Below are 25037 nucleotides of genomic sequence, written 5' to 3'. Positions count from 1 at the left end.
ACGGTTTTCTAACTAAGTAATACCTAAATACGCAGGTGTATTTACTTAATATTCACACTATAACCTATATACGGTTTGGGTCCTGAAGTGCAGGACAATACTCTAGGCTTGCTTAGAGTTCGACCTGTCTCCCAAACTAATCAAAATATGTCTTGTGTACGATAAGAAAACTAGCACTACCCCTTAGGGAGAGACCACATGAGAGGTTTTCCAATTGCAGGTATTGAAGACTTCAACGAAGGTGTCATTCGCTCTTCATCAACACTCAACTCTAAATTCGTATCCTTATCACCCTGTAAGCCTGCCAAGGATCATCATGTACAAAATCCCCAACTTAACCCACCAACATGTCCCCAACGATCTTCCTCCCCACCACTACCAACACTCCGCCATGGCAACCACAAACCTCCTTGCCACCCACGTCTTCGGTGCATGCTAACGCCTGCTACTTGTTGGAGCGCGCGGGTAGCGGAAGCGTGAAGATTTGCAGCAGAGGAAGTGAACAGGTGAGTGAGAGTGAGAGTAAGAGTGACGAACTGATTTGGGTGTACTAACAATGTGTTGGTACACAAAGAATAAAATGTATTTATACTTAGGGCCCATAAGGGTGCATTCACATGTACAACATAACAATACACGTGTAAAATACACGGAGGTGAATAAAGGACCTTTACATCCCAACAACCTCCCACTTAAAGGTCCGGAGTGAACCTTTAACCAACTTCCACTAGTCGTATGCAATGCTCATGCTGAGCCTTGCCTAGACTTTTAGTGAGAACATCTGCAGGGTTGTCCTGTGTTTTGATCTTGGTCAATGTGATTAGACCATCCTCCAGAATCTATCTGATAAAGTGATATCGCACATCAATATGCTTTGTGCGTGAATGATACATGGCATTTTTAGCCAGATACACAGCACTCTGGCTATCACATCCCAACCTTAGAGTACTCACAGACATGCCGAGATCCTCTGCGAGTCTGCTCAACCATATAGCTTCCTTAGAAGCTTCAGTAGCTGATATGTATTCAGCTTCAGTAGTACTCAGTGCGACAATGTTATGCAACCTGGAGCACCAAGAGACGGCCCCTCCAGCAACTGTAAAGACATACCTGCTAGTGGACCTGCGAGTGTCTAAGTCACCTGCCATGTCTGCATCACAATAACCTTGCAAATTAAGTGCACCCTGCCCATAGCAAATACACTTTCTTTGTGTACCCTTCAGGTATCTAAGAATACTCTTGACAGCCTCCCAATGTGGTTTGCCAGGATTTGACATAAACCTGCTGACAACTCCCACTGCATGAGCAATGTCTGGACGAGTAGCCACCATAGCATACATAAGAGAGCCACAAGCTGATGCATAAGGGACTCCCTTCATAGCATTGGCTTCCATGTCATCTTTTGGGCTGTTGGCTTTACTAAGCTTAAGGTATGGAGGTAAGGGTACTCCGAGAGGCTTAGCTTCAGCCATGTTAAATCTGTCCAGTACCTTTTCAATGTACTTTTCTTGAGATAAGAACAACAATTTCTGCGTTCTATCCCTACGAATCCTCATGCCCAATATATGCTCTGCATTCCCCAAATCTTTCATGGAAAAGGCTGATTTCAGCTGATCTTTGAGAGCATCCAAGCTAGTCTTTCTCTTCCTAGCTAGCAACATATCATCCACATACAAAACAAGTATGATAGGGCTGCCATCTGTATCCTTTTTCATATACAAACAATGATCTGCATGGCTGCGCGTAAACCCATGAGAGAGCATAAAAGTGTCAAACTTTTTGTACCACTGCCGTGGTGCTTGTTTCAGCCCATATAAGCTGCGTTTTAGTTTACACACCAACTGCTCTTTTCCAGGAACTACAAAACCCTCGGGCTGTTTCATGTAGATCTCCTCATCAATGTCACCATGCAGAAAAGCTGTTTTCACATCCATTTGGTACAACTCTAAATCCAATACAGCAGTGAGAGCAAAAAGCACACGTAGTGTGGTCATCTTCACGACAGGTGAGAAGACCTCCTGGAAGTCAATCCCTTCCTTCTGTGCATACCCTTTGGCAACCAATCTTGCCTTGTACTTGGGTTTCCCATCAACTGTCTTTACTTTGTAAACCCATTTGTTTGGAAGAGGCTTTCTTCCTTTGGGCAACGACACAAGATCCCAAGTATCATTAGCATACAGAGATTTAATCTCTTCCTGCATAGCTAGCTCCCACTTATTGCTGAATTTGCATGACTTAGCCTCTTTATATGTCAGAGGCTCACCCTCATCAGTAAGCATCACATAATGCAAAGAGGGATCATACCTATGTGGCTGCCTTCTTGGGCGTGTAGACCTGCGTACCCAATGATCTACATTCTTAGGAATCGGATCTACATCTGGAGGCATGTTATTTTCAGCATTTATTGGCTACTGTAAGCCATTTTCAGCATGCTGTTCATGCTGTACAGCACCTTCATTTTCATTTCCAACACCTGCATTTTCATATTCAGCAAGTCTATCTTGCTGTCCATGACCTCCCTGTGCTTCTATTTGCTGTCCATCATCATCTGGCTCAAAGATAACCGGCTGATCATCAGTTTCAGCCTGTGGTACAGCACCATGAGGCTCATCACTTGAAGTAATAGGTGGCTGCGAATTCTAAAATTTGACCTTTTTCATGTCTTCATCAAAGGCTAAAGTACTTTTCAGCAACTTTGCCTCATTAAACACAACATTACGGCTGCGAACAATTTTCTTGGACTGAGGTAGCCACACTCTATAGCCAAATTCACCCTCATCACCATAGCCCATGAAAATGACTTCGGTGGATTTCGGGTCAAGTTTATTCCTCAGCTCATTTCTAACATGCACAAAAGCATCACAGCCAAATATTCGTAAATGGTCATATGAGGCCGGTTTGCCAAACCAAACCTCCTCAGGAATGCCATTATTTAGGGACCTGTTTGGAGAGCGGTTGCAAATGTGAACCGCGGTTTTAAGTGCCTCTCCCCAAAATTCATGAGGGAGATTAGCAGTGGACAGCATGCACCGCACTCTCTCACATAGGGTCCTATTGTATCTTTCAGCCACACCATTTGAAGAAGGGCTGTAAGGGGCTGCAAGCTCCCTCTTGATCCCATGCAAGTCACAAAAGGACTTAAATTCATTAGACGTGAACTCACCCCCATTATCAGTTCTCAAGCATTTCAACTTTCTACCTGTCTGAGTGGTCACGAATGCATGAAAAGTTTTAAAAACAGCAAACACTTCACTTTTCTTTTTCAACAAATAAACCCAAATCTTCCTGGAACAATCATCAATAAAAGAGGCAAAGTATGCAGCACCACCCAACGATTTCAAAGGCATGCTACATACATCAGAATGCACTAAGTCCAATACATTTGACTTACGGGAGACACCAGAGTAAAAGGAATTTTTCATTTGCTTTCCAAACTGATAGTCATTACAAAAATCAAGTTTAGAGCCTTTTCCATTAACCCTCTTCAAAGAGATAAGAACATCAAGACCTTTCTGACTCATATGGCCTAATCTCTTATGCCATACTCCAAATGACTGCCAATTTCAGCAACTGCAAGAAACTTGCCATTCAAAGCTTTACAGTGCAGACAATACAAAGTGCCCTTCTTGGTTTCTTTAGCAATCAGCATGGAACCCCTTTTTAATTTCCATAAACCACCACCAAACAGTGTGGTGTAACCATGCAAGTCAAGCTGTCCAACAGATAGTAAACTCTTCTTGATGCCAGGCACATATCTGACATCTTTCAACATAAGTTCTTGCCCATTATCCAAAGACAAGTGTATGGTGCCAATCCCATCAATGCTGCAAGCATGATTATTTCCAAGGTAAACCTTGCCATAACAGCCTGCATCAAAAGTAGCAAAACACTCCAAGCATGGAGTCACATGGAAAGAGGCACCAGAGTCTACAATCCAAGTCTGAGTGACACAATCATCAACTGACAAAAGTGCATCAATCACATCAGCCTTGGTGATCTGCATATCCTGCATGTGACATATAAGGGCATCATAATCCACTGCACATAATACATCAGCTTCTGCATCTGAGAGCTCCTCTATGACCACACTAGAGGCCACATTGGCCTTTTCCTTGCCTTTACCTGCCTCAGATGCATCTGTCTTTTTCTCTTTCTTCTTTTTGTCTCCTGCATTCTTCTTTCTCTCTTGTTCCTTCTTGTAATACCTGCAATCAGGCTTCTTGTGGCCCTTCCGACCACACTGATAGGATGTAACATCACTCTTTTCTTTTCCTTTGCTCTTGCTCCTGCTTCTCTGTCCATCATTTGCATTTTTCTTTTCAGCCCTGCCTCTAACATTATAAGCTGAGTTGCTGCCTTCTCCACTAGACTTACGTCTAATTTCTTCATTCAAGATCGAACCCCTCACACCATCATATGTGAGATTGGGGTTATTGCTGAGAGAAACAACCAAGGTCTCCCAAGAGTCGGGCAATGTCATGATAAAAAAGATTGCCCTCAACTTATCATCAAAATCCAAACTTGCATCCTTGAGCTGATTTAAAATGCCAGTAAATGCACTCAAGTGCTCAGCTGCAGGCTTGGACTCATCTAGCCGCATATTCACCAACTTACGCATTAAATGCACCTAATTAACAGGTGTGGTGATCTCATAGGTAGTCTTCAACTTCTCCCATATTGCATGACCAGTGTCTAAACCCTTAATGTCTGTCAAAATGTCATCAGTGACACCCATCTTTATATAAGCCACAACCCTTTTATTGACTTTGGCCCAATCCGCCTTAGACATGTGTGCGGGTTTATCCATTTGCAAAGCATCCTTACAATCCTTTAAGAACAGTATGCCCTGCATACGATCTTTCCAAAGATCAAAGCCCTGACCATCAAATCGCTTGATTTCCATTAAACTTTTAATATCAGAACTGGAAGAAGTTGCAGTCATTTTTCACAAGTACAAGTGTAAAAGCACTGAACTGCAAGAGCACAAGCTAAATCAGCAAATACACTGCTGTTCTTGCATAACCAGCAATAATCCTCTGCTGTTTTGACATAAACCAGCCACTGCACGGGCAAATAATGCAGAAATTTATCAAATTCTGCACAAAATCCCAAATTTCCAGGTCCAAATGTGCGCAAATGTCACCCAAACTGACTCAGCTGAGCAAAATTGCATCAATACATGAAAAGCCCCAATTTTCCTTGGTCCAATGCCAAGAAATTTTACTCGGATGAGCAAAATTCCAACAAATTTTGAAAAATCCCCAAATTAATTGAGGTCAATGCGCACAATGTCTGCAATTTCTGACACAGATGTCACTGTCAAGCATAAACAGCATCAAATCTGGGAAAAGCCCCAAATTTCCAGGTTCAAATTTGATCAAATCTGAGAACTGTGCTTGCGCGCGCGAACTCCCGTCAGTGGCCAAAGGGTTGCTTGCAGTAAACCTTAGAAAAATGTAAAAATTTCTGGAAGAAAAATGTGTCGAACTGCAGCCGTTGACTGTCGCGCTGCCCTTCAGATGCCACGCAGCCTTGTGTGAGCTGTCGCCTGCTCAGAAAACGTTCTGAAACTGCATCGCGTGACTGTGCAGCCTGCGCCTGGTGCCACGCAGCCTGTCGCTGCAGTTTTTGTTACCAGCGTTGACCTGTGCAGCCTGCGCCTGGCTGCTCGTGACCTGTTCGTGACTGCCTGCCTGGTAAAAAACGACCTGTCTTGGCTGCTTGTGACCTGTTTGACTGCCGCCTGATAAAAAACGACCTGTCCCTGCCTGCCAGGTCAAAAACGACCTGTCGCTTGTCTATCAGGCTGTCTCTTGCACAAAACGTGACCTGCAACACTGTCGCCTGACTGTCCAGCACATACACGTGCCTGAAACAGTGACAATCTGACCTGTATGAGTGACGACTTACTGATTTCTCGCGAGCGAAGAGCTGGTGTTGTCTCACACGGACTTCGAGGAGCGCGAGCACCTTAACCTCAGCTCTAATACTAGTTGTTGGAGCGCGCGGGTAGCGGAAGCGTGAAGATTTGTAGCAGAGGAAGTGAACAGGTGAGTGAGAGTGAGAGTAAGAGTGACGAACAGATTTGGGTGTACCAACAATGTGTTGGTACACAAAGAATAAAATGTATTTATACTTAGGGCCCGTAAGGGTGTATTTACATGTACAACATAACAATACACGTGTAAAATACACGGAGGTGAATAAAGGACCTTTACATCCCAACACTACCTACGACGGTGAGTGCCATGGGATTGGCACTCGTCTAGGAGGGGGGTAATGTTAACCCTCAAACGAACGAAGGTGGAAAATCCGGAAAAGCTAAAGCAGAAGACAAAGACAAAGGCCAAGGCAAAGAGAAACGGAAGACAAAGACGCACAAGGAGAAGAGTCCTAAATAAGGGAGAAAAGCGCAAGTCAAAACTTTTGTAAAAGAGCGCAAGCGCATCATGGTTTAATTCAAGGAGCGCCGGGCTCTCACCCGTGCAATTTGTAAATGTAGACGGGCGGTGGAAAGGAAGCTAGGAAGATAGAAGGACAATGGGAAAAAGGGCCTAGGCTACGGCCGGCCATGTAAAAAAGGGGATAAGGGGATGACCGCCCAAAAGGGATTTAGGGTTTTGTATATAAAGTTGAAAAGTGAATGAGAAGCTCATTCTTGTGTGTGGCCAAAAGTAGCTCTCTTCTTCTTCTTCTTCTTCTTCTTGTTCTTGCTTGCTTGAGCTTGTGCTTGAGAGAGTGAGTGTGAGAGTGTGAGGGTGAGGGACCGTGGGGTGGAGAAGCTCTCCATCTTCTCCTCTCTTCTTCTCTTCTCTTCTCTTCTCTTATCTTGCTCGCGGCAATGGAGCTTGGAGCTTGGAGCGAGAGGATCGAGCTTGCTTGAAGCTTGCACTTGGATCATGGAGCTACCGGAGTGCGTGGGAGAGGAGGCAACTCGATCGGCATGAAGGTAAGCTCACTACACCCGGTAGGCATGAGAGCGCGTAGGCTATGTGAGAGGTAGCCATTAGCATTCGGCTTGAAACGCTTGAAGCAATAAGCTGTCCGTGGGTCTTGGCGGTTGAGCGTGAGCTCCCACTACAACTGGCTTTGACTTGTGGAAGGATAGGATGCAAGATATTTTGTTTCTCAAGGATTGTGAAGATACTCTCTTGGAGATTAAGCTTGCAGCTATGATAGATGTGGATTGGGCTAGACTTAATAAGAAGGCCATTGCATACATTAAGATGGCAATGTCTGATGATGTACTTACAGACATCAAGCGTCTTGATATAGATTATGCTATATGGAAAAAGCTTAGACACTTATGAAAATACAACTCCTATGAATCAAGTGCATCTTATGCGTAAACTTGTAAACATGGAGTTGGATGAGTCTAAGCCAATAGCTGAGCATTTGAGTACTTTCATAGGGGTTTTGAGTCAGTTACAAGACTTTGGTTTGGTGGCTTTCGATGATAAATTGAAAGCTATTTTCTTATTGATGACTTTGCCTGACAGCTGGGAATCTTTGGTTGTGTCACTTAGCAACAATCCTGCTTTGACTTTTGATGGTGTAAGAGGTTCAATCCTTAATGAAGAAATCAGAAGAAAGTCTAGTGGTGAAAGCAGTGGCTCAACTTACCATGTGAGAGGCAAGTTTGAAAACACACCCATGCTCGCCTTAGCCTTGTTCTGATGCGCAACCCACTTGCTCGCACTTGAACGTTAAAAACGTAGCCTTGTGTCGCACTGAAAACTCCTCTTCAGATAGATCCACCCTAGGTCAGTCCTTCAATGCTTTGATACCATGTCAGAGTGAAGCGATGCGGAAGCGAATGACCGTGACAAAGAGGGAACAGAGAGAAACACAGAAAATCTGCAGTGGAGAACGTTGTATAAGGATGCAGAATTATACACAGGTGCAGAGAAAATATGTGTATGTCTCCACCTTGAGGATCTCGATCTTTGGCACCCCCGAGAGCAATCTTCGCAATCAGGAGGCTGAAATCTGTCAGAGACAATGTGTCGATTGTTGAAAACTCAGCCTATTTATAGGCTATAAGTAAATCAATAAATAATTAGGTCAGCTGTTGTCGGCGAACTGTTTGACTGCTGCCACGTGGAACTGCTGACGTGGCCGTGTCTAGGAAACGACTCTCAACACAATGGCTATATGCATATGAATAGTCAGAAGAGTTGTTAACCTGCACAAAACTGAAGTGATAGAGATTGGGAAGCCATAAACCTAAAATAGGTTGAAGAAAAAAGAATAAAATAGTACAGTCAGCTTGTTGATAAAAGTGGTTGACTGTTGTAGTTAAGGTTGTTTGCCACGTGGTAGTCTAAATTGGACCTATCCGTATTGTTTTGCTTGTATCGCTGCCCACTTTGCCCAATGCGCTGCTCATTGGCCCCGATGCCTGTTGATAACATTTGATTAAGTTATTAATCAAATGTGCAAGGTTGTTTAGTACGTGTGATGCACACGGTAGTTATTTCATGGTAACAGGCCAAGGACCCTAAGGATGCAGTGGGTGTCAAAGGCAAAAGTTGTAATAAGTTATGCTTGACACGTACTAGGTAACACTCGTTGTTAGATTTGGGCCTAGATCAATTTATTGGCAACTAATGTCAGTAGTGACATTAGAAACCATAGTTGCATTCGCACTACGTATGGACTAGTTTGTTCTGTACCGTATGGTAGGTATCCGTACCATTTCGTACAAAAAAACAAACTATTTTTGGCCTTTGAAGACTAGACCATACAAAAATCTTTCAACTCCTAAGCCTTATGTTTATTATCATAATTCCAAGTCTCTCATACACACACACACACACACACATACACACCACTCTCTCCCCCAACTTCTAAGATGAGCATGCAATTCCAAGAGCATCCCTCCCCCCTCTCTCTCTCTCTCTCTCTCTCTCTCTCTCTCTCTCTCTCGTCTCACACACACACACACACACACACAAAAGAATGAATAGCGTGTTTGTCCATCCACCCTAAACTTTGCTTTGTTCTTTGATGTATCACATATACACTCCCATCTGTCTTCTAGTAGCGCATTGCGCACGTTGTGCATGTTTTTCCTTGTTATCCTCATGTATTCATTCTATTAACTTAAGTGACATTGCTATTTTAGCTCTAAACATGTGTTCTATTATCTTTAATCCAAAATAATGAAGTTTTTGTTTTTGTTTTTTTTTTCGTACTAATATCGTACCGTACCTTATAAAATCATAAGGTCGCAATTAGTACCGTATTTTATCGTACCGTACCATATCGTACCTTTCGTACCTGACAATCCTATTAGAGACTAGGTATTAATTAATTAATTAATACCAATATAAGGGTCAATAATTGCTCAGGGATACTTGGAAGACAAATTGGCCCATCCAATTTAATTATTGGTTGGTGAAATTATTTTTTGAGTATTACAATGATTAATAAATCAATTTTTAGAATTAATATTCTGAAAATTAATTTAATGAGCTGAATAATGTTGAAAAATGGGATTAAAAGGTTGTTACTTGGCAAAACTTACCCATGCAAGTGGGAAAAACTTTTTAAGGGGCTAGTGGAAGTCTATTCTAGCCATTGTGAGAGAGGAGGGGGTTGTTAGAGAGTAAGGAGAGGTTGTTGATGTGATTTGTAGCAACCAAGGATCAGTCCCATAGCGTGTGAAAGCAGTTTGGAGCTCTCCAAGAGCAAATGATAGTAGCCCAAGGTCCTTTTGGTGTAGACGACAGCATACAGAGGGGGCAACAATCTTCTAGTGGTCCTAAGCTGTAGGTGATAGCTTCCATGTTTGTTTAAGCAAGGTAGTATTAGCTTTTCAGTGATTGTCATGATGAAACTCTAAAATTTCTCTCTCTACAGCATTCTCTCTTATTCCTCAATCATCTCTCAAGTCATGTCAACATTTTCTAATAGTTTGAGCCATCATAGGAAGATATTTCAGTCAGTCTTTGCTGTAAAACGTAATTTACAACCAAAACCAAGGGTTTGGCAACCGCCTTGGGATACGTGTTCAAAATTGGGGACCTAGGACTTGAATTCCAGCAGTTGAAATTGAGGAAATTCAATAGATCAGCCAATCAAGATCAAATTTGGGACTGAATTTGTCTTTTAAGGAGTAGGGTGAAGGCCACAATCCCAAAGCGAACCAAGGGGCTAATTGGTTTGGAGGCTTGTTGGTCAATTTTGGTAGCAAGAGGCACTTGGATTAGTGGAGGAGATCAGAGGTCTTAGTTGTGCTCCTTCCATTCGCAATATAAGATAAAGAAATATCACAAGGGGTGCCAATTTTGGGGCCAACAGGATATCCAATGTCCAAGATTAAAGTGTGCATTTTCAATTTATGTGAATTTTAGGCTTGCTATAATTTGTGCTTAATCAGGTTATTTACCACCCACTTGAGGAGGAAGGTTGGTTTCAGTTTGAGAGTCTGGGCCACACAACCAAACATTTAAAAAAAATTGTGGTGGGTGGAAACATGGAAGTTTGAAAGCACTTGGCTTCAAAATTCTGCTTGATAGATTGCTTTCATAAAGCAGAAGTTTGAGCAAAGAGAAGTATATGATGATAGAATCGATACCATGTAATAATTGTTGAAGCGTGGAGTGGCAGTAATGACACACCATAATGAGACCTTCTATTGGTGGAAAACAACAATTTGGGGGAACAGATTGAGATGTGTTTTTGGTGTGTGCTCATTGCTTGAGTTCATGACTTTGTCAAACTTGGGCTCCATATATTTTTAGAGACATTGAAAGAAAACCTTCAAATCTGGAGGAAGTTGGTTGTACCTCTCAAAATCCTGGATTGAATTATTTACAATGCCATAAAAAGTAGAAAGTTGAAATGTTTGGTCTACACATTGGCGGCAATTGATCTGTGTCAGTACTTAAAGATCTTGCTGTCTTGATTTGTGGGGTATATGATGCCTAGACATTTCCACTTTTGTTAACAATATCCTCTGTGAACTTATAGTGATGCTCTTATTGAAAGGATTCTTATATGTCACATGGACCTGCTGACCCTTGTTGTTCATGGTGTTATAACTACATATTTGCGAGTGTGCCAGTCTGTGTGCTTTTTCTGGAAAAAGGATTTCTACAAAGGAGCATATCCACTCTGTAGAATGGGAAACAACAGTACAAAAGAGTGTGAAACAAGGGGGATGGAGGAAATCTAATTGGGAGGATTAAGTGGCTGTCCCTACTAATTAACTCTAGCCAACTTGCTTTTATGGCAGTCTAGTGTGTGCAAACTTTGTACATTTCTTCCTATAAAAATGAATGTTTGGTTGTGGCTGTTCTCCCTGGGCTATACTAATTGCTGCTGTATTCATGTTGCACTGATCATGGAATGCCAAATGGGTTTGCTGTATTCTCAATAAAATGTCACCTGTTCCATTCTCCTGGTGCTTTTTGCACTTGTAACTGCATGCTTTGCAACCACCCTTGATGAAGGTGGCCAAACAAAGCTGCTGAATTCGGTGACTCTGATGTGAGAATTAGGCTGGGCTTTCCTGTTTTCAGAAGCCATCATTTGCTTATTCTGTTACTAAAGAAACAGCATTAGAAGATTTGCTATTGATTGGCAAATCTTGCATTGGTCTGGGACTGGAACGGCTTGCACTTGCTGCAGAGAGCCACTGTGAACTGCCCTACAACTTTTTCGAGCAATGATAAGGTGCTCTTATATATTTCACAACTCATATTTGAACATGCACAGATGGAAAAGGGAAGAGAAGATAATCATCAAAGGCTGAAATTTGAGGTCCTAGTTCTTAGAGAGTGCAAACTGAACAGGCTTCTACAATTTACAGTGCTAAAATTTAAAATAATCCTACTTCAGCTTGGATACTTAAATACTATGATAGTCCTACTTAGTTGGCATTTGAGTTGGCCTAGAATGATGTTATAATTAGCTACAATGAATGGGGCGTATTGCTTGTCCGAGCTATGAAAGTGCTTTGGAACTTACAAAGATCCCCCATAGCTGATCACAGCAGTCCAGCCTTGTAATAGGCATTATAATCTATGGAATGTGCCTGTTTGAATGGTCATCTCAGCAGGGTCTGGCTGTTCTGGAATGCATGGAATCAGCCTCGACTTCAGTATGCTTGTGTACATATTTGCTGCATTTTTCCCAATATGGATTTTAGCCATATAGAGATTTCATTGGTCAGTTCTGCCTTTGTGCATCTGTGTGAAGTTTTGACAGTTTGCAAGCATGCCAGTTCCAAACAGTGGGCAACGTCAACTGGCATTTCAGTTCAGCTCAATACCTTGTGCACTTGCTGCCCTTGGTTTGGGTATTTGTGTCCAGCCCAGGCTTCATTTTTGTCCACCAGACGTATGCTTGTATTGTCAGTAGTCTCAGCTGCAGCTATATTGAAGTGCATGTTGAGCACCATGGTGGTACCCCTTCAGTATCTTTCCGCCATCTTTCAAGTTGGAACTTGTTTAATGTGAGTTTTTTGACACTCTGTGAGTCATTGTGTGCATGTTAGTTTTGTTTGCATTTGTGTTGCCTCACTATCAGTCCTTGTTGTCTTCAGCTGAAAGGGTATTCAATATGTGATTTGGATTTGGTGAACGGGCTTCTCAAGGTCCACACAGAGCACTTCCAGTTAAACATGCTATTGATCTCTTTAAAAAAAATGCAAAATGATTTGTTTGTTTGTGTTCATAAGCAAAATTATGCTGATTGAGTTTTAACTGACTGTTCTTATGGTCAACAGGCATTCTGCTGTTTGTTGTTGCACAGATATTGCACCTGTTTGGGAGGGTGCTGTACAGCACAATTGTATAAAACGCATGGAGACTGCAGGTGAAGACTTGACAAGGTTATTAGCTCAAGAACTAGGGCAAAGGAATCCTTTGGCGAAACTCGATATTGCAACTGTAGAGACCCTAAAAGAGATATATTCAAAAGTTGCAGAAGATTACTCAGCTTCAACTGTTGAGACTACAGAAGAGCATACACTTCCTGATGGACAGGTTTAATCTGTTAGCACCTTTTTGTGGTAGTTGGCTGTTAGAACTCTAGAGAAAAAGAAACTGGTTCTAAAAGAAATTTGTGTTTGAATGGAAGTATTATCCACAAGTACTTTATGATGGCGAGGGAAGGGGATGCCTTGAATTGTTTTCTTTGTGTATTTTACAGATGCACAATTGTGAACAAAGTGGACATTAAAGAATGGATGGCATGTCAAAATCAAACCTTTGTTGATGTCCTCGTGCAAATTGTCTGAATGTTTGTAGTGACACACTTGGCTACCAGGTCGTTTTCTTTCATTGAATGTTGGGCTCACTTCACTTCCCTGTTCTTCTGCTCTTTGAGGGAGAGAAATTTTCTTAGGCATACTGTGTATGTCAAAAGACGTTGCAGGTCCATTGGTAGACTTGAGTGGCATATTACATGTTTAGTTGTTGCTGTCCTGTCAAGTTGTCTATGGTTGACTCTTAGCTCCAATTTTTCTTGGAAAAATGTTGCTTGTGCTTTGTGTGTCTTCAAGCATTACGCTTTGTTCGTCTTCATCAGCAAGCACATTAATGAGAAGATTTCTACCCATGTTGTAAACTCCTTGAGAGTTATTGCCAACTCAGTGTACACAACTGCAAGTACAATCAAGGTGGTTCACTTACATTTAAATTATTAGATAGAAAGAAGTACGTTCACAATTAACAAAATCAATAGGAATTGGAAGATAGTGCAGGTCAGCACACTGGAGAAGGCAGGTGACGGCCAAGTAGGAGCATGGGAGAAAGACGCTGATCAATTTGGTTGCTTGCAAGATTTGGGCTAGCTGGATAGTACTCTTTTTTTTAAATTTTTCTGATGCTTTGGAAACTGTTTTCTGTAAATGATACTTGGGTCAAGAAGCAGAGAGGAGGCTGATTCCAAAGCTCTTTGTACTCCCAAGTAAAATACAAAATTTTGAACTGTAAATGTATGCACTCTTGTTACAAGAGTTTTATGAAGTGGATTCTAGTTGACCAACATTGGCTTCTTGCTTGACTAGGGGTTGAGGATGTAATAGGACCAACCAAGGTGCTGAATATGAAATCTAGGCTGACTTGTGATGATTGAAGTCCAAAGCTTTTTGTATTCAAAGTAAAATACAAAATTTTGAACTGTAAATGTATGCACTTTTGTTACAAGAGTCTTATGAAGTGCATTCTAGTCAACCAAAGGTCGTAACGTCCCTCAATCTCACCTCTCGGTAATTGATTGAAGAAGCTCCAGTCACACTCAGCCCACCCTCTGTCTCACGCTCTACTGAAAGATACAGAGGGCAGCCCTTTCTTGAAACCCATTGATGTAATCCTCATGGTCACTTGTGCACAGGTTGTATGCCTTGTGCGCATTTGATGGTGCAACTGTGCATCCCGCCCTGTGCTGGCATACAGTGCAAGAAGGAAGGCCAGGGAGCCTTATGGTGCAGTGCACAGAAACAGATCGTGCTTTGTGCATTGAGAGGCCTATCCCGTGCGTGTAACACTCCATTCACACATCGTACCTTTATATTGAATGTAAAGGGCAGGGACTGGTCACTCATTCCATCCTCTGTCTCGCACGTATTTAATAAATACAAAGGGCAACCCATACTCACATCCCCATCCGGTTAGGATGAAAGCTCACATCACTCAAGGGGTTATCGATGAAGATCGTTGTGTCTGTTGTTGTCATCAGGGTGTTGAAGATGAGGCATATTCAGGGAGGCAGCCAACAAATCTGGTACTTAAATTGGTTGTAGAAAAGATCGTCTGCGAAAGGGGGCAGACAGACTGATGAAGTTGCAGAGACAGCGCATCAAGGGAGGTGGCTTCAAATTTCTTCTGGACAATTTTCTGCTGGTGAGTCAGTTATCCTGAACTGCGGGGTGTTACCACCTTTTTCACAGCCAGCTTCCCGCCCAAGGGTGTTTGCCACCTTTTCTTGAAGCGAGACTTGCTATGACAGGGAATTGCTTCCTTTTTTCCCATAACAGATTTTTTTTTCTTTTTTTTTTCTTTTTTTTTTCTCTTTTCTTTTTCTCCTACTCCCGAGGGTGTTTCCACCTTTTCTTGAAGAATAGGTCGGCATGATAGGGACCTAAGTCCTTTTCTCCCATGACCGATATATTTTTTTTCTTTTTTTTTTCTCTTTTTTTTCATTAGGAAAGGAATGGTAGAAAGACCATATGTCAGAACCAACCTCGCCACCGCTGCTGGATTAGACGGGAAGAGAACAAAGTAAGGGTGGGAGGTGGCTGTGAGGGGCTAACAAAATGAGGCCGCCTCATTAGAATAAACAGGATGGCGATCAGAAGCACCAGAAGGAGTACAGCTCGACGGCCAAAAGAAAAAGAGTCGGCCGACTGTGATTGTCAGGATCCCCAGGAAGGGAAGTTCTTCTTGAGGCGATAGCCATTGATAAGAAAGGGATCATCAGAGGCATCAATGGTCTGCACTTGGATAGAGCCATTAGGGTTGACAGCAAGTACCTTATATGGGCCCATCTACCGCTGTTGGAGCTTGCCAGGAAACTTGTCAAATCGTGAATCATAGGCTAGGACCAAATCACCATCTTTGAACTCCTTGTGCTTGATAAAGCTGTCATGGTAAGCCTTACGTCGAGCTTGCGTGGCTTCCATGCACTGTAGAGCCATTCTACGAGTTTCGTCCAAACATTCCAAGTGCAGGAGACGGCGTTGCAGTGAATCATCATCCCCCAAATGCTCTTTGATAGCCACTCGCAAAGAGGGCAATTCCAGTTCAACAGGGAAAACAACTTCTGTACCATACACCAGCTGGAAGGGTGTCTGTCTTGTTGCTGCTTTATGGGAGGTTCTGTACGCCCAGAGGGCCTCTGTAAGTCGATCATCCCAATCACGACGATGTGCGGCAATTGTTCTTGTCAGAATCGAGCAGAGGATGCGATTCGTGACTTCGACTTGGCCGTTGGCTCTGGGGTAATAAGGAGTGGACTTGCGATGGCGGATCTTATACAGCTCTGCTAACTCTTCCATGACTTTATTAATAAAATGAGTGCCTCTGTCACTTACGAGCTTCAGGGGACTGCCAAAATGGGTGATGATATTCTCGTACATGAACAGGGCCATGCTGTTACCATCGTCCCGCTTTAGGGCTTTAGCTTCACACCACTTTGTGACATAATCTGTACATACCAAGATGTATCTGTTCTGCTTCCTTCTGGTAGGAGAATCGATCGGGCCTACGAAGTCGATGCCCCACTTCTCGAAAGGCTTCAAGGGAAGGATAGGTTGCAATGGCATGGCACTTGTTTTGGTAGGTTTCCCCATTCGCTGACAAGCATCACATCGCTTGCAGTAATCATAAGCATCCTTGTGGAGGGTCGGCCACCAGTAACTTGCTAACAGAGCTTTCTTGGCTGTAGCTTCTCCTGCAAAGTGGCCTCCACACGGCTCGTCATGGCAAGCCTTCAGAACAATCTCAATCTCATCTTCTGCAACACATCTTCTGAGCACTTCATCTTTGCCTTTCTTGTATACTGTACCACCTAACAGGGTGTAGGGGACTGATTTTAACAGAAGCTTCTTTCTTTCTCGACTAGAAATACCAAGAGGGTACTGTTGGGTTGCCAACAGATTGGCAATGTCTGCATACCAGGGGGTTATAGTTTCTACTAGGAATAGGAAAGCATCAGGGAGGTCTGGATCATCCTGCTCCTCGTCTGCAATCTGTGGGATACGCGACAGATGATCAGCTAGAACATGGGAACGAACAGGTTTGGTAATTACCTCAAAGTCGAACTCCTGGAATAGGAGCCATCTCATCATTCGTCCTTTTACGTCTGCTTTGTTCATCAGGAAGGACAGGGCCTCGTGATCCACATAAAATTTAAAGTGGGTAGACAGTAGGTAGTGGCGAAACTTCTCTAGGGCAAACACCATTGCTAAGCACTCGAGCTCTGTCACTGTATAGTTCTGTTCCCTATCAGTGACTTTTCGGCTTGCGTAATAGATGGGTTGATCTAATTTCGAGGGGTCCTTTTGACATAGGACAGCACCTAGCCCTTCAACTGATGCATCAGTGTGTACATGAAACTCCATGCAATCAGGAGGTTGCAGAATGGGTGCCTCAATCAGACACTGCTTCAGAATGTTGAAGGCTTTGTCACATTCTTCCGTCCAAATAAACTCTGTATCTTTCCTCTGAAGCTTGTGCAAGGAGGTTGCCTTTGTTGCAAAATGGGCTATGAACCTTCTGTAGTAACCCACATGGCCTAGGAATCCCCTCAACTGTTTGAGGTTGGTGGGTGCTGTCAGAGCTGCAATCTTTTCGATCTTTGCGGGGTCTGCTGATATCCCTTGTGCAGAGACAATGTGGCCCAACAGAACTCCAGAAGAGACCCCAAAGATGCATTTGTCGGGGTTGAGGAAAATCCCATACTCCCGGCATCGGTCAAAGCATTGTTCCAAATGTCCCCAGTGTTCACGGATCAAACTAGACACAGAAGTTATCCAAATATACCTCAATAAAGGCGTGCAGATGATTTTGGAATGCGGGCATCATGACTCGCTGGAAGGTAGCAGGGGCATTGCAGAGCCCAAATGGCATCACTCTGTAAGCATAGGTCCCCCACTCTGTGGTGAAGGTTGTTTTGGATTGGTCTTCTTCTGCTATCTGCACTTGGTTATATCCACTGAATTCATCCAGAAGGGAATAAAGCTCATGTTCTGCCACTGTGTCCAACAGTTGGTCTGTGAAAGGGATAGGAAAGTGATCCTTCTTCGTCTTGGAATTCAACTTGCGGAAATCCACACATATACGAAGCTTGCCATTCTTCTTGGGTACAACCACGATGGGTGAGACCCATTCACTATTTGCCTGGATAGATGAACTCGGCTTCCAGAAGCTTCAGCAGCTCTGCTTTCACCAAGGTGGAATAATTCGGGTTCATTCGCCTCTCGTTGCCGTACTGGCTTGGCATCAGGCTCCAAGTCAATATGATGCTGACATATTGTGGGATCAATCTCCTTTAGGTCTTTGTAGGACCACGCAAACACGTCCAAATTCTCTTTCAACAAGTTGTACAAGGTTGACAACTCCTCTTCCGGTAGGCTGCTACCCACCTTCAAATGGCGTTCAGTGCCATCTGCATCCACAAAGGTTAACTGCCTTTCACCTTCTACTTCACGGATGAAGGTCCCACGGACTGCTTCGGGGTACAGATCCGACTCCTTCAAGGGGGTGGTGTCCTCTTCTGATGTTCCACTAGAACCAACTTCTTCTTTTGGTGGAGACTTAGGTTGCTCCTTGAGATGTTGAAATGGGATTAGAGCCGTTTCGGGTTTGGTTTCGAGATTAGTTACCTCTTAGCTTGAAGACTCATCTTCTGATGACGCGTCCAGGAACATCACATAACAGGGACTCTCTGATTTCTGTTGGATTTGTGGGACTGGTGCTTGTTGATACGGTACATCATCATCATCTTTTCTTGGCAAAGGTGGGTGAGGGCGGCATGAGCCATTGCTGAAAGATGGCTTGGTCTTCTTTAACCATTTTTTGTAAAGATTTTGCATATGAGAAAATCCATTTACCGGACCAAATGGTACCATCGCCATTTTGTCCCACAGCATGAGGTCGTCTGCTTCTGATACTTCTGGAACTTCTTCTTCATATGTATCCTCTTCGGGTTCTTCTTCCGTATCATCTCCGTCCTCTTTAGACTTTGTCTCTGTCTCTGTCTCTGTAGGAGCTCTGTAAGAGAAGAACAGGTTCTCTGTTTCATCTTCTGCCTCTGTCTCTGGCTCTGCTATGGCCATGTAACAGGGAGAGTAGTACATCCATGCTTCTATCTCACTGTCAGAAGTAATTTCGGAAATCGTTCCTGGTTCAGGCAGGAAGTATTCACCCATTGATAAGGACTTTGCATCTTTTGGGAGATGGCTTACCGTATCCACTGTTAAGGCACGTGCCTCTATTTTCTTGGGAAGGATCTGTTTGACAGCATCTTCTTCTGCTGATGTTCCATCTGTAGCCTCATTAGGGGAGTCAAAAGATAATTCCAAGGAGGTGGATCCATGTCCTTTTTGAGTACCATATAGCTTCAGCACCACTTTATTAGGTCCTCTATCCAAGGTCAAGGTTCCTTTGAACCAATCCGTCCTTGCTCTGGCTTCAAAAAGCCATGGTCTGCCCAGTAATAGGGGGTAGGATGTACCATAAGAGTTTGGCTTCACCACCAGATAGGTTAGCCAATAATCTTTTCCAGCCACTGTAGTCTTCACATATGGGAGAATACCCAAAGGCTTGATTCTGCTCTGATCCGCTAGTTTGATGAGCCATTGGGTTGGTTGCATATCTTGTAGGCCTAGATCCTTCATTGTCACATCCGTCATAATGTTCACTGATGAACCACCATCAATCAGTGCATTTGCAATAAAGCAACCTTCTATCCACACACCAGTCTCTGGGGTATCCGGATCTAGGAAGGCGTTAGCCACGTCCACTTCTTTTACAGGCTCTGGAGCTTTGTTGGACTTTGTTGCTGTTGAGGGAGCAATCCTTAAGCCACGTCTTCTTGTCAGTATATTTTTGAATCTTTTTCAGCAACTGGGAGACAACATCAATAATTGTCGGAATGTGAGGTTTGGTTTAAAGGTATCTAGATCTCTGACCAGATCGTCTTCCTTAATAGGATCCACTGGCTTCTCTAACCGGTTAGGGAATGGGGCAACATCCATTTTTATTTTCCTTTTTTCTTCCAACAGGGGCATCATGGGGACTTCTTCTGCCACTTGTGGCACCTCCTCCTCTTCTATCTCCTGGTCCTCTGGTCCTGTCTTTGGAATTGTCTCTGTGACTCCTTGTGACACTGTAGTGCTCTGTACGGCACTGTAAGGCTCTGTTCTATTTTGTTCTTCTGTTGGAAGATTGAACTTCACTGTTCTGGCAGGAAGATTATTTTCTTTCTGGACAGGTGGTTCCTTCTTCTTTGCATGCGTGATGGCAGCAACTTCCAATTCCACTAAATTGGAGGTAGGCTCTTGGGCCTTGGATGGACTATCAGTAGCACTGTTTTTCACTGGGGCTGGGCTTGGACAGTCTTTTGCAGTGTGGCCTTCTTCTTTGCATCGATTGCATAAGGGCTTGTAATCCACTGACCTTCTGGGATTTGGACAATTTGGTGAAATGTGTCCCTTTTCTCCGCATCTGTAACACTCCACTTCTGATCTCTGACCACGGTCAGACTGTCTTTCTCTGTAACTTTGAGAGGGAAACCTCCTTGGACCGAAATTAGGACCAAACTCTCTAGGCTTGGGTCCAATATCCTGTGTTATCATTTTGGATTCCAACAAGTTGAATCTTGCATCTTCTTCCTTTCTTCTCTTATCATGCATCTCCTTCAGAGAGCAAATATCCTCTGTATGGTTCTTCCGCAAACAGTAGGAACAGAAAGCTCCAGGGACTGTTGGCTTTCGTGTACATTCAGTGGCTAAATGGCCTGCTTGATGATACTTACCACACCAAGTATTTGACCGCATCACATCTCTTCTTGGTCCTGCAACGTTGGATATGCTAGTGGTATTCACTTTCAGTGTCTGTAGCTGCTCTGTAATCACATCCATCAACTCCTTTTTGATATTTGCAACTGAGTTGGATAAATAATCCTTCAAGCTTTCTCCTCCTAAGGCACTGGCAGTAGGGTTTTGAGGAGTCTTTGTAATCATTGCATAAACAGGTTGGACTGGTGCAGAGGGATCTCTGTTCTGATTCTGATTCAGAGCTCCTGTTTGAACTGTTGGTTGTTGGCTCCAGTTGGTAGGGTTCCACTGTTGTTGCTGATTTGGCATTGGGGAAATTGGTTGGGACCATTGTTGTTGTGGTTGAACCATCATTTGAGGCATTGATTGTGGCCACTGTGGATTTGGTGCACTGTACTGTGATACTGGGGGCATCTGTTGGTAGGGGTAGGGGACTGTCCCTGGGACTGCATTTGGTGGGTACATCATTCCTGGCATCAGAGGAGGTAGGACTCCTCTTCTTGGATTCATCGCCAATCTAGCTTTCACTTCATCGTACAGTCTTGCACATTCTGTTGCAGCTTGCAGTGTGGCTGGTCTTTGCAGCTCCACAAACTTACGGACTTCTAGTTGTAATCCTCTGAGAAACACCCCCTTCTGAATGCCATCATCTAGATTATGGTTAGTCCATCTCTTCAGGATGGATTCCATTCGTGAGACATAAGCTTCTACTCTTTCTCCAGAGGATTGACTTAAATTCATAAATTCCTTTCACATCCGCTCTTCAAAACCTTCACGCCTGAATTTAGTGAGGAAGGTCAACTTCAGGTTGTCCCATGTGCCAAAAGTTCCTGCTGCTTGTCTCTTATACCACTGAAACGCCACGCCCTTGAAAGTGGCGGGGAATATTGCTAATCAATGCTCAGGGGTTCTGGCATTGTTAGCCACACATGCTACCATAAACTCTGCTATATGAAGATTGGGGTCTTCATTGTACTCTCCCTTAAAAACTGGCAATGGGACTACATTCGCTGGCCTGCCATCAATATTTCCAGGACGGATCTGGCTTGGGAGTGGACCTCCAGCAGGAGGAGGAAGGGCTTGATGTGCCATTGGGACTTCTGTAAAGAGTTCCGCAAGGGCGTCAAAGGCGGCTTCTGCTGCGAGCGTTCTCAGCTTTGATTTTTGCCTTTTCTCTTCTCACGTACCTCTGGACTCGTTTTAACGCTTGCCTCTTTATTGCGTCATTCATTAGGGGGTTGGCTCCACTATGTTGTTAGTGCTCCATAGAGGGATAACAGAAGGCTTCAGTCTCTGGGGGACTCTCTTGCCAACATTTCTTCTACTTTTTTCTTTTCAACGTCCCTGAATTCTGCTTTCATGCGACTGCACAGAGGAAGGTATTCGGTTTTGAAGGTGTCAAAATGCATACGTCTAAGCATTGTGGTGGTGCCATCATCATAGTAATGCCAACTTCTGATGGTTTCAACAGTGTATGTTGTGAAAAACACTCTGTCTACCAACTTCCAGTGGGTTGCCAATTGGACAAACAAAAGATTGTCAGAACACCAAGCATCCCACGTATCTTGCTGTTGAGCGTCTACGAACAAATTCCAGCTTTTTTTCTTCTTGTCTTCGTGAACCTCTACAGACCAAGACTCCTGAAGCTTCTTCACAATCTCCCATTTGATGATGTTTGGAAACTTCTCAATGAATGCCAAATCTTCCATGGATGGTCATTCTCTCTGTTTCTACTCTTCAGTTTGTTTCCAAACAGTTTGCTACCAAGATGCAAGTTTCTGTTGCTTCAACAGGAAGAGGAAACTGTCCACCACATAGAGCATGCATCATGATGGTGATATGTTTCTGCCATTGTGGGATGAACTTTTTGTGGAAAGTGGCTTTGATTATGAGAAATTCCAACTCTTCAGTGGAAGAAGGAACTTTACAAACATCCATTGAATTCTTCTCTTCTTGGCAATGCCATTTCCTTTATTTTCAGCCTCTTCTGGTGCTTGTTGATGGCAAGTTTCCCCGGCTGCGCACCAAAAACATGGAGCCCCAAGAGGAAAACCAAGGAAAAGGGAATTCTCTTGCAAGAAAATCTATCTTGTAACATCAACAAGCTTTTATTTTATTCTTTTGATCATCAAAACAAAGAAAACAACAATTCTTCATGTAGCATCATAGTAGATATCTCCCACGGATTTGATAGAATCAACCATATTCTCCAACATCTTCACAAAATCCATCAATAGAACAAAGAACACAGGAGAAAACACCATCTTTGAATGGAAATCAATCACATATTATTCATCTTCAATGTCTTCATAGTTCTCTCTCTCAATCTCTCATATACAGTTACACTGTTTTGATAGATTTGACTATCTCTGACTCTCTCTCTCTCTTTCCATCAATAGTACATCATATCCTCACTACAATGCTCTCATAATAACCCTCAATAATCCTTCTTTGGTCGTGGATACACCTCCCAAGAGGTATGTCTGATATGAAGAGTCACCAGAGCCATTATAGTGTCTCTTCATAGCTCACCACTGTCACTTCACTCCAGTCTTTACTTGAGTCTTCAGCAGCTACTTCTTTGACTTCTTTTAGCTCTTTTGCACTTGTATTCACCTCTTTCCAAGGCTAGAAAACTTTCCCAAGCTACACTCTCATCCAACAGAACACATACAGAGGCATACAGCAGGTCTACAGAGGCTCACAGAAGCTCAATAGAGAGTTACAGAAGGTCAACAGAAAGCATCAGAACCACATAACTCATACCAAAACCATTCCAAACCATCAAAAATCACCCAATAAGCTTTCAAACAATCTCAAACCCTATCAATCAATACTCCATTCTTCCATACAGAGAGAAAACATAAGAAAATAGAAGCTCAACAGAAGCTATCAGGACGAAACAGAACATATCAAAACATCAACAAAACTTCACATCTCTATTAATAAACATCATGAGCTTAATAAAACCATTTCAACCTATCCAAAATACTCTCAAACCACTTCCAAACCAATCATCATCTCATAAAATCAACCATTCAGCTCTCAAAAACAACAAAAATCAGCCAAAAAATAGGTCATTTCAACACTCAACATTGTCGAAGAAGAAGATGATTTGGCATTATGAGAGTCATCACACCCCTTCAAGAGGACATTGCGGTTCGTAGTTTGTGGCTGTATTCATCATCTTCCTTGTGCTACAGCACCCTTGTTCCCTTGTATCACATTCACTCCATGATTCAGATCTTCATCATTACATTCATTAGAGTTTCTCTTTTCTTCTCTTCTCTTCTCCATGTTTGCCGAGTTCACTTTGTGTTCCTCCCGGCAAACCCTACTGTCTCGCTAGTACGTCATCGTTTGACATGGTATCAGAGCCGGATCTGCTCAAATAATGGTAAAGATCCTCCACTCTAGTGAAGGCAAAGACTGGTGGCGGGTTCGGCATTTAGGCACAACCAAGAAATTTATGCGCTCAACATAATCACCAATTTTAATTTTTAAATCATGAACTTCTTGTGTACCATTGTATCTAGTGCCTAAGAATGCAGCTTTTATGCGATAATGAGTTGGAACAGTATGTAAATTCAATTCATTTATCAACTTTGCAGAAATAAAATCATGTGTGCTCCCATCATTATGCAAAATAATATTTTCTTTACCGTGCACAAGACATTTCATTGTTAATAATGAATGAGGATTTGTCATACTTAGTAAAATATCCGAAGCGTTATCAATGTCATCATCATCTTCCGTGAAATCTAGCATATCTTGATGGTCTTCGTCTTCAGTCGCTCCCAAGTAGTTGATTTGAATAGTTGGCTTCTTGGATTGACAGTTCACTACTAAGTGTCCAGGTTGATAACACTTGTAGCAAACAACAGACTGTGCTTTGGAAACATTATTGGTAATGGCTAGAAGTTTAGGTATGTTGGGGTTTGACTGGAGAGATGGCTTAGGATTTGAATTTGTGTTTGATGGTAAAGGAGGAGGTCGTTTCCAGGGTTTATGGAAAGAAGAAGGAACAAAGTGATGTTGATTGAATCTTCGAAAGTTAGAATTGAATTGCTTTGTACCAAAGTTACCGTTAGTTGGAAATTATTGCGGTTACTTTTCTCGTCCATGAATTTTATCTTTAACATCATGGGCTAAAGAAATCACATCTTCCAAAGTCTTTGTCTTGAACATATTCACTTCCGCATAGAATTTGTGCCACCTCTCCTTTTTGAGTCATAGAGATATTATGCTCAAGGCATTAAGCCGCAACTGACGCACACTAAGCCCTTTCGAGCACATGAAGGCTCTAAGACCTTACGAGGCAATAAGCCCTCTTGGAGACGACCCCACTGTGCGGAGGTTTCCCCCACCCACTTTCGGGTATAGTGGCTTCCTCGGCCCACATCTCCTTCACATTCCACTCTCTTGAGAGCCCGCGACTATTGCCCATCCTTGGCTCATTTTGAGCCTCCTTCTTTCCCACCCTCTTTCACTCAGGTTCAAGAGGCCACTTCTGGGTGCTTTTCAG

General features: G+C 43.0%; 1 protein-coding gene across 2 annotated transcripts in view; it reads left to right on the top strand.

Moving 5' to 3' along the window:
* LOC148011347 (actin-related protein 7-like) overlaps positions 1–25037 on the top strand; it is a 64818-nt gene that overhangs the window by 24188 nt on the left and 15593 nt on the right. For both annotated transcript variants that reach the window (XM_087670050.1, XM_087670051.1), the window contains exon 4: positions 12763–12995. In XM_087670050.1, the coding sequence (XP_087526176.1) occupies positions 12763–12995 (233 nt within the window). The remainder of the gene's footprint in view (positions 1–12762; positions 12996–25037) is intronic.

The sequence above is a fragment of the Lygodium microphyllum genome, chromosome 28, assembly GCF_053477565.2.
Source record: "Lygodium microphyllum isolate KBCC chromosome 28, Lygodium_microphyllum_v1.1.10, whole genome shotgun sequence".
Classification (NCBI taxonomy): domain Eukaryota; kingdom Viridiplantae; phylum Streptophyta; class Polypodiopsida; order Schizaeales; family Lygodiaceae; genus Lygodium; species Lygodium microphyllum.
Note: the sequence above shows the minus strand (reverse complement) of the source record. Positions and strands in the feature narration are given on the sequence as shown.